At 46.5% G+C, this 13,858-nt stretch overlaps 1 protein-coding gene across 1 annotated transcript in view; it reads right to left on the bottom strand.

Moving 5' to 3' along the window:
- Positions 1–13,858, bottom strand: part of UHRF1BP1 (UHRF1 binding protein 1) — a 1,147,688-nt gene that overhangs the window by 513,821 nt on the left and 620,009 nt on the right. The window contains exon 7 of the mRNA XM_044076560.1: positions 351–521. Coding sequence (XP_043932495.1) covers positions 351–521 — 171 coding nt within the window. The remainder of the gene's footprint in view (positions 1–350; positions 522–13,858) is intronic.

The following is a 13,858-nucleotide window of genomic DNA, read 5'->3' as shown; positions in this document are numbered from 1 at the left end:
TCACCAAAAAGATAAATAAAACATGGTGGAGGAACAGGTTTATAAACCAAAGTCCCAGATCTCTGGACTAAGCTTCTCTTTGCATGTTAGATATTGCTACTGTCCTTCCTGTAAACATAGCCTAGATAAGTGTACAGGTAAGCCACAGATTTACTTTGGGTTTGGCTGGTGGAAAAAGGAGGTGTGGCGTGAGGGAGGGTACTGGAAAGAGCTGTATATTCATAAGACTTAGTGGCCTTGGGATAGCTATAAAATGTATTAAACCAGACTAGTCTTGTAAGGGTATTAAAGGTGAAAATGTAATGCTGCTTTCACTCAAAGAGATGTACACGCCCCTGCTGTCCACTTACCTGTAGGATATCTGGTGCCAGGCTTTTCCTCTGCTGTGATGACTTCTCAATGGCTTCAGTCAGGGACTTTGCATATTTTATCATTGCTTTCAGTTGCAAGTCAGTCAATACCCACAGTAAATCATCTAATAAAACCATAAGCTTGGTAGCAACCACATTGCAGTCTTTTATCTAAAATGAAAGAAAAAGAAAAACAAAACAAACTTAGCTACAGTAATTACACTTCTTCCAAGAAAAGTCCTTTCATTGTCACTAATGTTAGCAGCTCCCAAATACAGGCAAAAAAACTCACAACCAAGCACCTCTAAAACAAGGTCCCAGTTCAGATATCCAGGATTGTGTCCCGACCAACAACTGAAATTCCAATACCAACTAACAAAACAAAATCAGAAAATGAATGGATTATTTTGGGCCAAAAATTTATTGCACTTTCTTTCCTAGAAGGCAGAACAGCCACAGATGTAGGTTGTTCTAGCACACGTAGAATATGGCTAGTCCATTACAGCAGAAGCATCCAAAAGAAATCTAACCACCCAACAAATAATCAGCAACAAGAAATGCAGAATCATCACCCTCTCCCCTAAAACAGGATACAACTGCCACACACTAATGAAGGCCAAATGGCTTCCTGTCTAACAATGGGGAAAATCTTCTGGTTGGCTGAAAACCTTCATCTTACCACCTTACTGAAAGAATCTCAACACACAACCTTAGACCCATATTTTATCGGGCCCAGCTCTAGAAAAACTCATAGGCCAAACCTTCACAGCACTGAGTATAGTTTTTCACATTCTGTTCTCCAGCTGTGTGAATCTGTCCCAACCAGACTAAAAGACATCCATTCTTACCCTCAACTGCATTATCAACTTAAAAAATATCCTTAGACATGAAGTCAAATGTACCTGCTTTCAAAACAGTTCAGTCAGCTGACCTACTATCCAACCAATAATATTATTTTATTCTACTAAACCACCTCCACCACCTCCCTCAGTAATAATCTGTAATTTCAGTTCCTTTTTCCACATTTCATCTACCTTCAGCCATCCCACTCTCAACTTCCCACAAACTATTCCTTATACTTCAGTATCTTTCCCCACCACTCATATCCATACCTCTCAATTGTACATATTTTTGCAAAATATTCAGATTTTTGCCTCATCTTTTTGGTCTGTTACTTATTACATAAACTGTTTTCTGACAAATCATGGAGGACTGAAGTCATTAAATGACAAACATTTGAGTTTCAGACTTCATATAATTCAGAAAATGTATGCTAACACAACACCTGTTATGCAACAATTTCTAAGTTTATAAGAGTAGTATTTAAAATCTGTCCCTATTTTGAGGTTCTTGTCCCCCCATTATTTTTGGCTTTGTGCAGATTTCTTGAGCTAAGAAGTAGAGAGGTATGCTTGTATTCCACAGGTTGAGAGGTGTGCTCGTATTCCGCAGGTCGAGAGCTGTGCTCGTATTGCGCAGGTCGAGAGGTGTGCTCGTATTGCGCAGGTCGAGAGGTGTGCTCATATTGCGCAGGTCGAGAGGTGTGCTCGTATTGCGCAGGTCGAGAGGTGTGCGTATTGCGCAGGTCAAGAGGTGTGCGTATTGCACAGGTCGAGAGGTGTGCTCGTATTCCGCAGTTTGAGAGGTGTGCTCGTATTCTGCAGGTTGAGAGGTGTGCTCGTATTCCGCAGGGTGAGAGGTGTGCTCGTATTCCGCAGGTTGAGAGGTGTGCTCGTATTCTGCAGGTTGAGAGGTGTGCTTGTATTCCGCAGGTTGAGAGGTATGCTTGTATTGCGCAGGTTGAGAGGTATGCTCGTACTGTGCAGGTTGAGAGGTGTGCTCGTATTCCGCAGGTTGAGAGGTGTGCTCGTATTCCGCAGGATGAGAGGTGTGCTTGTATTCTGCAGGTTGAGAGGTGTGCTTGTATTCCGCAGGTTGAGAGGTATGCTTGTATTGCGCAGGTTGAGAGGTATGCTCGTACTGTGCAGGTTGAGAGGTGTGCTCGTATTCCGCAGGTTGAGAGGTGTGCTCGTATTCCGCAGGATGAGAGGTGTGCTTGTATTCTGCAGGTTGAGAGGTGTGCTTGTATTCCGCAGGTTGAGAGGTATGCTCGTATTGCGCAGGTTGAGAGGTATGCTCGTATTGCGCAGGTTGAGAGGTGTGCTCTTATTCCGCAGGTTGAGAGGTGTGCTCGTATTCTAAAACAACCTTGCTCTGTGTACTCCTATTGCAATTCCTACTCCTCCTTCCTGTCTCCCTTTTTACAAAGCTTACTGCAATAACGATTCTAGGATACATGTACTATATTTACATTACTCTTGTTCTGCTGCTACTGATGTTTCTACTACATGTCTGTATCTGCATTACATCGAACATTTAACAATTATAATGCTACTGATACTTTACTTCAAATGCATGTCAATTTGTCTTTGTTATTATGTATGTCTCATTTCTAACACAGGGAAAAAAGACCGTATGAATTAGTGCACTATCCTGGATAACAAATCTAAATAAATAAAAAGTGATGGTACACAACAGCTTCTCTACTTATGCTGAATAAAACAAAGGAAAGATTACTCAAGTCTTTATAGTTTTGCAGGATTTTTAGTTAATCAGTCTGTAAAAAGTCAAAATATCAAAGGTGTTTGATGGTGTGCAATCCAAGACTGTAGTAGTACACACACACACACACACACACACACACACACACACACACACACACACACACGTGAACTGCACTAAAACATCAATCTCCACTAAAGATGAACTTGCAGTGATCCTAAAGTCCACTAAACAGTAATAACCATGTTGCCTGAGATACCCCTTCCCCTCCTTCTTTGATCTCGTCAGTGGTTCCGTACACCCTGTTAATTCTGGACTGCTCAGGCTACCTTAGCCCTCTGTCTCCCTCACATCTGTATAACCTCTAAGCTGACAGTGGTTCCTTACACCCTGTTAATTCTGGACTGCTCAGGCTACCTTAGCCCTCTGTCTCCCTCACATCTGTACAACCTCTAAGCTGACAGTAATCAAACATTCAATTCAGTATCTTGTGCTTAGAGTAAGACTCTGCAATAAAAAGCAGCCCCTCTGTTGTGACGACGATGTATGAAAAATATCAGCATGTGGTGTAGTGACACCAGCTTCGGCTAGCTGCACTCTGCCAGACGCAGCTCTTCAATTTGAGTCCTTTATTAAAAGTGGACAGAATGATTCCTCTGCTTAATTAGGTGCCATAACAGTTAGTTATGCACTCATCATAACGATCGATGTATGTGGTCCATCTCACCTACATTCCTTACTCACGGGTTCGGAGCCGAGAATCGACTCCGACTCGGCCAAATTTCTCTAGCACAAAGTCTCTAATTGGCTGGGCTAACCCGGTATCCCAGGATGCACCTCGCCCTAGCCCCAGATCTTGTTTGCAATCATAACAATCATAACACTCATAACCCATACTCAAACACCGGAAGACATTCCAGCCAGATAAGGGAACCAAATCACTGACCTTGAAGGGTCCACAGAGCCAATATTCTTCCAAATCCTCTAGGAAGGGGGCAGGTGGGAGAGTATGTAGGAATGTAGGTGAGATGGACCACATACATCGATCGTTATGGCGAGTACATAACTAACTGATGTTATGTGGTCCTATCTCGCCTAAATTCCTTACTCACGGGACAGCGTCCCCAGCACATCTATCCTGGGAGGCTCATAAGAAGATACTCCTGAGAACCGTGGAACCAAAGGAAGCCCGGCCCGGCCCCTAGAAGCCATGTCCAGCTTGCAATGAGTAACAAAAGTGTTGGGAGAAGCCCAAGTGGCCGCAGCACAAATATCATCCAAGGAAAGCCTAGCATATCATCCAAGGAAAGCCTAGCGATGTAGACATAGCCCTGATAGAATGAGCCTGGACAGGTAAGGGTAAAGTTCTGTCTGCTGATGAGTAGATGAATGAAATACAATCTTTGATCCATTTAGAAATTGTACACTTGGAAATAGGACAACCTGCTCTGTTCTCTGAAAAGGACACAAACAGTTGATAATATTTCCTAACATACTTAGTCCTATGTAAATAAAATCTCAGTTGTCTGTGCACATCCAACTGATGAAACCTGAACTCTGCTTTATTGGAAAAGTTCAGAAAAAACACTGGTAGCTCAACAGATTGATGGAGATTGACAGTGGATGACACCTTCGGAAGGAAGGACGGGTTAAGCCTCAGGGAAACTCTGTCCTTATGAAAGATCAAATACAGAGGTTTAATGGACAAGGCTTGAAGTTCTGATACCCTCCTGGCCGATGTAATGGCTATCAGAAAAGCTGTCTTCCAAGATAAGAATTTTAAGTCGCAAGTGGCTGCCGGTTCAAAGGGTGGTGACGTAATAGCTTGTAGCACAAGGTTCAAGTCCCATGGCAGTACAGGTTCAGAAACTGGGGGACGAAGTAACCAAGCGCCTTTTAGAAAGGCTTTACAGAGTTTGCGGCCCATAAGAGAGGGCTCATAAGATGTGTGAAAATTGGAAATTGCAGCTAACTGTACTTTAATGGTAGCGGGCGCAGAGCCCTGACGGAACAACATGAAGTACTTGCTGCATTTTGCATTGAGGGGGCTGGCGAAGAGATCACAGCAAGGCTGACTCCACCTTTTGAAGATCTGAACCGTCACTCAATTGTTCAGGGACCACTCGTGAGGCATCAGAATAGCTCTGCTTAGCCTGTCCGCTATCACATTGGACTTCCCTGGAATGTGCGTTGCCACTAGAAACCGTTGGGAAGACACTGCCCACTGCCACACTCGCATGGCCTCTCTGCAGAGGGGATAAGATTTGGTTCCCTCCAGCTTGTTCAGATACCACACTACGGACATGTTGTCCGAGTGAATTGCAATTGTTCCCAGAGGTAGAGAGTCCTGGAGTGCTCGCAACACCAGAAACACCGCTCTCATCTCCAGAACACTGATGTGCAAGTGTACCTCGTGATCTTGCCAGGTGCCTTGGACCGTCCTGCCTAGATAATGCCCCCCCCACCCCATCTGGGAGGCGTCCGTGGTCACCGTGGCCACTGGAGACATAGGAACCAAGCTCCTTCGTCTGTCCAGACTGGAGGAGCGTAGCCACCAGAGGAGGTCCTGTTTGCATCCCTCCGTGAGAAGTATCAAGTGGGAAAGAGGAAGCTTTTGAAAGGACCACTGAACCGACAGGAGCCACTGTAGGATCCGCTTGTGTAACCTGGCCAGAGGTACCAGCATGATGGTGGAGGCCATGGATCCCAAGAGCTGTAGAACTAACCTGGCCTGAACTTTTCTGAGTGGCAACAGTGTGTGGATCTGAGACTGCAACACTCTTATCCTGTCCTGTGGCAGAAAGGCGTGCATTTGAATAGAGCCTAGCTCTGTGCCTATAAAAACAACACACTGCGAGGGCTGCAAGGCAGACTTTTCCCAGTTCAAGGTAATTCCTAGACGTTGGTAAAGTGAGATGGTCGTCTCCCTGGCTTGAACGAGCAGATGCCTGGTGGGGGCAGCGAGAAGCCAGTCATCCAGATACAGAAACACCTGGAATCCTAGACGTCTCAGGTGAGCTGTCACCACTGCCAAACACTTGGTAAGCACCCTGGGGGCTGTGGTGAGACCAAATGAGCAGGGCACGAAACTGGAAGTGAATGGCTCCTAGCTGAAAGCGTAAATGACTCCTGGATGCCTTCTCCATTTTGATGTGGTAGTAGGCATCCTTGAGATCGATGGAGCACATCCATACTCCTTTCTCCAGCAGTGGAAAAATGGACTGAAGTGTGACCATTCGGAACATGGACTTCAGAACGTAGCGATTCAATCGACTGAGATCCAGAATGGGTCTCAGGTCCCCTGTCCTTTTCGGCACCAAAAAGAGTCGTGAGTAAGTTCCTGATCCGACATGGTCTGAGGGTACTGGTTGGATGGCTCCTTTTTCTAGCAGCTTTGCAACTTCTAGTGCTGCTTGATCCCGGTGAATGGGTGGGACGTCCAGGATCCTTCTGACTGGAGGGGGTGTAGATGCAAAGGGAATAGTGTAACCTCCGGTAACTATTTGGAGCACCCAACGATCCTGGGTGATGCTTTCCCAGGCTTCCGGATGCAATGAAATTCGGCCCCTGACTGGCTCTGGAATAGCACAGTCGGGCAACACCTCAGGAATGCTGGAAGGAAGAACCGCGAAAGGAATCGCGGTCTCCCAAGTTGCGGGGGCCTCCTCTGCCTCTAGGATGGTGTCTTCTGGTATAACCCCCCCCCCCTGCCTCTGGAGGGAGACTCGCCCTAAGCTGCGGGAAAGGACCTCTGAGACTTTTTGAACCACATCTTCCCTCCTCTCTGAGCCTTGGGATAAGGCCTAGAAGGGAGAGAAAAACGGGCCCCTACGGCAGATAGGGTCTTTTCCTCCTGTTCGCATCTGGTGAGGGTGTGTGTTTCACTTTGGGTCCGAAGAGAGAGGACCCATCAAAGGGGGCGTCAGTGAAGGAAGACTTAAAGGCCTCCGCGAAATGACACAGGCGCATCCAGGCTTGCCTTCTGAGAGCTACGCCTAAGCTAGATGCCCTACTCACCCCTTCGGCTGCATAAGATATGAGCCTCATAGACGAGTTGACAATGGACCCTAGGGTAGACAACTGGGCGTTAACAGCCTGCGCTACCACCTCAGGCATGTTACCCGTCAGAGTATCTCCTAGCTCCTTCAGATCATCTCTTTGGAGCTGAGTGAAATGACAGAGGTAATTCAACGACCGTAAGGTAAAGGTTGCCGAAGACAGGGTACGCTTCCCATACTGGTCCATACTCCTGGACTCCTTGTTAGGAGGGTGGACTGAAGAAGAAGCCTCTGCAACTTCCTGAGTGGCTGCCACCACCACCAAGGCATCTACCGAAACCCCTTTGGTAAGGAACTCTTTGCCCGGGAGAGCAGACAGGAACTTGTTTGGACGTCTGGGCACCGGTTCCACGGAATCAAGGTTCTCCCACACCCTTCGACAAATCAAGTTCAGGAGTTCGTTGAAGGGTGGAGACACCCAGGAGGCGGAGGGTTAAGCTCCGAAGGCCTTGAGGAACACAGACTCCTCCTCAGAGGGGGTCTTGGAGGGCCAGTCGCCTCTCTGTCTCAAAATCTCCAGGATGTCGGAGAAAGAGACATCATCGGAGGACGACTTGGGGGACCCCTCTGATTCCTCGAGGTCTGTATCGGAAGTGCGTCCTGGGAGTCGATGTGCTTCCTCTTGCACGACTTCTTACTGGGAGGCTCCTCAGGCACAGACTCTGAGGGGCCCTCAGAAAGTAGGGGACCGCTCAAGGGGGTATCCCCAGACCTTCGGGCTCCACCGTCCATGGAGAGGGGGGCATCAAGAGGCTCTAGCCAGGGTGTAAGGGGACGGAGTGACCGATCCAGGTGATGTACCCGACGACCTGGCCAGGGCGCTCCTCATGGCCTCGAAGGCCAGTCCCCTCGAGTCCGAGGACCGACCAGTCTCCGAGACCAGGACCGGAGTCAAGATTCCCCGAGCCGAAGCACCGAGAGGGAGGCTCGGAACCGACAGGAGTCCCGAGGTATCCCCCTCGGGTCCGACTGAAGAAACCCGAGTGCCGAAACCAGAGGACCGAGCCGACCTGGTTGGAGCCGAAGCCAGCTCCGATAGACTCACCTGGGGTATCGGAGCCGACATCAGAACATCACTTGGCGCAGAGCACTCCGGCTCCCACGACACATGGGTGTTCGGAGGAGGAATCATCGGTACAAGAATGGGAACTGGCTCCGGAGCCGACTGGGTCGGAGCTGAAAACAGTTTTGCTAACACCGGCGACTGTAGGAGCCTCTGGACCACCCTATCCACATCCAAATCAGACAGCCTGGAGGATTTGGAAGAAATAGAAGGAGATATAGATCTCCCGACTGGAGACTAATGCCTTACACTGGGTGACCTGCTCCGATGAGGTTCCAAAAGTATCGAAGCCGAGGTCGACTCCAGTACAACAGACACCTCCTGCGGCCCCGAGGACAATGGAGCCGAGGAGGTAGTATCCATTTCAGAGACCTTCTCCTTCGGCCCCGAGGAGGAGGAAGTATCCAATTTACAAACCTTCACGGATGGCTCCAAAGAAGCAGACGAAGCCAGAGATCTTTTCTTGGCCTTAGGAGGCTTAGACTTGGTACTAAAAGGTGGAGACGACTCCAAGGCCTCCTCAAAGGAGGGCTTGATCAGACCCTTCAAAATCAGTTTATTTTTACGTTCCTGTAGTACCCTAGGGCTAAAAACATGACAGAAACTGCAGGACTCTTGCAAGTGAATAGCACCAAGACAATAAACACAGATAGAGCGCCCATCTGTAATGGACATTTTATAGCCACATTTTGTACACTTCTTAAACCCTGAGGGTTTATGTTCCTTTAGTTCTTTTGACATGGCAAGCAACCGCGCCACACACAACCGACAGAGTCAAACACAAAAGGAGGGCGGGAAGACCAACAAGCAGTTAAATGGACAAGGAAACTCTAACTTAACCGCTTCCTAAAAGGGAGTTAACCACTAACACAACAGCACAACACAACAAGGGAACACACTGGAGAGGACTAGGTCCTCTAACTTAAACGGGCCTAGCCCGCGAAAACAGTAGGGACACCACAAAACACTAAACTCTCAAAACCTCACGCAACAACTATTCAGGTACAAAGTTAGCTATCAAAATAGCTTTTGTCAAAAGGAAGACTGCTAAAATACTAAAAGAATTTTAAAAGGGTACTTAGCAACAGCCAAGTGAGACCACGTCCTAACTCCACGAGCGGCAAATGAGACCTGGGGCTAGGGTGAGGTGCATCCTGGGATACCGGGTTAGCCCAGCCAATTAGAGACTTCATGCTAGAGAAATTTGGCCGAGTCGGAGCAGATTCTCGGCTCCAAACCCATGAGTAAGGAATGTAGGCGAGATAGGACCACATAACATTTAACAGGTTTTTACACAATATACCTTCCATCCACTGGTGTCCTGAAAACCCAGAGCACTTATTCATAGCAAATTTCGGAATTCAAGTCTTTCCTGTTTTTTCCACTTGCATAGTTACAAAAGTTAGCTGTGAAGGCTCATGCCACTTAACAGCCTTAATACCAAATCCCTTGATTCATTAGGTCTCCTTCATTAACTAACCTAATTCTGTTAGCACATCTCAGTTCTGGTTCCCTCTCCAAGATGAAAAGCGATGCATTGTCTGCTCATAAAGTACAGTTTTGTACCTACCATAAATGTAGATGTTCGAAGATCCACATTGCTGCAGTCCTAACACTTGGGTAGTCCGCTGTCCTCGGTCGGCCCGAATATCAAAGTATAAGGCTGACGTCGGTCAGGGCGCATTTGACTGACGTCAGGACGTCAGGGTACAAATGCGCATGACCGACGTCATATCCTCAGTCTTTTCTTGCCCCAGATGTCAGAAGACCCTAAAAATAAAGGTCAAAACCAAAAGACAGCAAACAACCAACCAACCACCCCTGCACTAACTATATGTACAATATATATACAATATACACAAAATGTACAACCCAACCCACACAACTGCCTCTAAGTACAGAGGGGAAGGAGGGAGGGTAAACTGGACTGCAGCAATGTGGATCTTCGAACATCTACATTTATGGTAGGTACAAAACTGTACTATGTTCTTCATCTCACATTGCTGCAGTCCTAACACTTGGGTAGAATCCCAAAGCAGAGGTAAGGGAGGATGGCTAACTACAAGGAAGCAGGAGCTGCCAAAATGCCCTGCAAAACAGCAGTGGCAAAACCAGCCCTGGACTTAGAGTAAAGTGGCAGGTGATAATGCCTAGAGAAAGTATGCACAGAACTCCAAGTAGCTGCCTCCAAAATATCCTTGATTGCCACTCCCCTCAAAAAAGCTGTTGAAGTGGCAGTAGCCCTAGTGGAATGAGGCCTAATCCCAGCTGGAATCTCCTTGCCATGATGGGAATAACAGAAAGCAATGCAAAACCCAATCCACTTAGAAATAGTTTGTTTTGATACAGGCTTGCCCTGAGAACTCAAGGCAAAAGAAACAAACAACTGCTGAGACTTCCTGAACCCTTTAGTTCTGTCCAAATAATAACGCAACTGCCTGTGGACATCTAAAGTGTGCAAAATCTTTTCCCCTTTATTTTGGGGATTTGCATAAAAAGTAGGCAAATGAATAGTTTGGTTTAAAGCCACACTAGAAACCACCTTAGGCATAAAGGAAGGATTAGTACGTAATGATACCCTATCCTTATGGAAAATCAAGAAAGGCTCAACTGCCATAAGGGCCTGTAATTCAGAAACCCTTCTTGCAGAGGTAATGGCCAACAAAAAAGCAGTCTTCCATGATAAATATTTCAACTCAGCAGTAGCTGCAGGCTCAAAAGGTTGTAGAGTGAGTTTCTCCAACACAAAATTGAGATCCCAAGCAGGAGTAGGAGCTCTTCGTGGGGGTCTTATATTCTTTGCCCCTCGAAGAAATTGCTTGAACAAAGGATGAGAAAACAATGGTGGGTTGCAATCATAGTGAGCTGAAATTGCTGCAGCATGAACTTTAATAGAAGAGAAAGACAAACCTTTGTCCAGTAACTCAGTAAGATATTGAAGAGCCACACTCAAATTAGGCTCAGAAACATCAAAATCTTTTGCTGCACTCCAAAACAAAAATCTCTTCCATTTGTCTGCGTACACTTTCCTTGTACTAGGCCTCCTAGCTTCCAAAATAACATTCAAAACTTGCTGAGGAAGTGGAGGCCCATTTTGGTTCAAAACAGAATATGCCAGGCTGTTAGGTGCAGAGAGTGAAGCTTGACATTTAACAAATGGCTGTCCTCCTGCGACAACAGGTGTGGAATCGAAGGCAAAGGCCATGGAGGCTTCCGTACCAGACTTCTCAGTAATGGGTACCAGTGTTGTCGAGGCCAATCTGGAGCTATTAAAATCATCCTTGGCTTGTCCTGTCTGACCTTTAGAAGTACCTTCGGGAGGAGAGGCAGAGGTGGAAAGGCATATACATGAAGATTGCTCCAATTGAAAGAAAGAGCATCCACTTTCCAAGCTGTGGGATGAAACCTTTTTGTGCAAAACTTTGGCAGCTGATGGTTTAGTGGAGAAGCGAACAGATCTATGTCTGGAGTTCCCCATGACACTGTCAATTTCTGAAATACATGAGGATCCAATTTCCACTCGTGGGGATCCATAATTGTCTGCTCAACACATCTGCTAAGGAGTTCTGTGCTCCTGGCAGAAACCTTGCCTGAAGATTGAGCTGTAAACTGAGAGCAGTCTCCCACAAAATCATTGCTTGCCTGCATAGAGGATAAGAATCGTTCCCCTTGCTTGTTGATGTACCACATGACAGTTGTGTTGTCTGTTAGAATCAACACCTGCCCTGGAAGAAGTAATTCCTTGAAAGCAATTAATGCAAACTGGACTGCTAACATCTCCTTCATGTTGATATGTAGATGTTGTAGTCTGACAGGCCACTTGTTTTGTATCCACTTTCCATTTAGATGAGCTCCCCAAGCTTTGTCTGAGGCATCTGTCGTTAAAATCTGACTCGCCTCTGGCCGGGTCACAGAGTCCCTTGTTTAGGTGACATTCCTGAGCCCACCACAAAATTCCTTTTGAATGCAAGGTATTATTTGAATGACAGTGTCTAGATCCTGGCAGTGCTGTGTCCATACATTTTGAGATACCATTGTAGCTTCCTCATATGCAGTTTGGCATTGGGAAGCACCAGAATACAAGATGCCATGAACCCTAAGGCTTGAAGGACTGTCCTTGCAGTCAGCCCGGACTGATGAGATAGTTGATGGAAGTAAAGGGATAGACTCTTTTGTTTGTCCGGGGTTAAAAGGCCATCTGGGATGCTGTATTCAGTCTCACACCCAGAAAGCACATGTCTTGAGAGGGTACTAGACTGGACTTTATTTCGTTCACAGAATACCCTAGGCATCTTAGCACTGCTATCACATAATCCAAATGATGAAGAAGCTCTTCTCTTCCTTGAGCCAGAATTAGGCAGTCGTCCAAATAAGGATAGATCTGTATTCCTTTTAGTCTGAAGAAAGCTATCACTGGAGCCAGAACTTTCATGAACACTCTGGGCAGTAGATAAGCCAAAGGGCAATGCAGAGAACTGATAGTGAGAAGTCCCAGCTCGAAAACGCAGATACTTTCTGCAACTTAGTCTGATAGGAACATGAAGGTAAGCCTCCTTGAGATCCAAAGTTACCATCCAATGATCTTTGCCCAGCAGAGGTAAAATCTGCTGCAACGTCAACATTTTGAACTTGGGAATGTCCAGATAAGTGTTGAGGATAGATAAATCCAAAATTGGTCTCCACGTGTTCCCCTTCTTTGGTACTAGGAACAGGCGAGAATAAAATCCTAGACCCACTTCTGGCAGAGGGACCGGCTGTATGGCCCCTAGTTGGAGCAACAGAGAAACCTGTTTGTGAACCTCTAGTCTTTGTGGAGGAGGAACGTCTGGCATGCCTTTGAAAGGAGGCAAGGTATGGAAATAAAACCTGTAGCCGTGGTGAATGATATCCAATACCCATCTGTCCTGGGTAATTAAACTCCAATTTTCTTTGAAAAGTGCCAACCTTCCTCCCAAAGGTGCTGCCAGACAAGCAGGCTCTGGCAGCTGAAAAGGTAGGTCATTGGGTCTGTTGACGAAAGGACTGACCCCTGCCCTCACCCGAAGCCTGTGCAGGAGAACTCCCTGTTCTAGGCCTGAAAGAGCCCTGGGCTCTGCCTTTACCACGTCTAGATCTACCCCTAGACTGTGAACCATAAGAAGGATACGTCCACCCTTTAGTAGGCCAATTTCTACTAAACTTTGGAGGCTGGACCTGCAAAAAAATCTTTAACAGTCTGCATAGACTTAACCTTGTCTTCCATTTTCTTTAAAACTGTCTCAACAGGAGGACCAAACAACACGTCAGATTGTAAAGGAGCATCTAAAATCCTTGTCTTAACATGTTCAGACAAATTCTGATCCCTCAGCCAGGCGTGCCTGCGAAGGACTGACCCAGTGGCAGCCACCCTAGACGAGGCCTGTACAGCATCAAAACCACATTGCAAAGAATGTTTACCCACCTGTTCAGAAACATGCACTAAATCTTGCAACTCTTTACAATCAATACCTACTGCCAGAGCATCAACCTTAGACTTCAATTGTGAAAGGAGATAGTTTTGGTATTTCAACATGTGAAACTGGCAATTCAGAGCCCTCATAGCAAGAGTGGAAGAAGTATAGACTTTCTTTCCCCATCTATCCAAGGCCCTAGCCTCCTTGTCTGCAGGAACTGGATTCTTAACAACAGAAGCCTTAACACCTTTAGGCCCCTGGCTAACAGTTTCAGGGTCCGCCCTAGGACTCTTAAAAAGATACTTATGAGCTTCAGGCACCCTGTAATACCTATCCGGTTTAACAGGAGCAGGAGGCAAAGAATCAGGATTAAGAGAAGCTTCTGCAAAAACA

Source organism: Protopterus annectens, chromosome 7.part0, assembly GCF_019279795.1.
Source record: "Protopterus annectens isolate FY-2018-M chromosome 7.part0, PAN1.0, whole genome shotgun sequence".
In the NCBI taxonomy this organism is placed as follows: Eukaryota; Metazoa; Chordata; order Ceratodontiformes; family Protopteridae; genus Protopterus; species Protopterus annectens.
The sequence above is the reverse complement of the archived record's forward strand: the minus strand, read 5'-3'. Positions and strand labels throughout refer to the sequence as shown.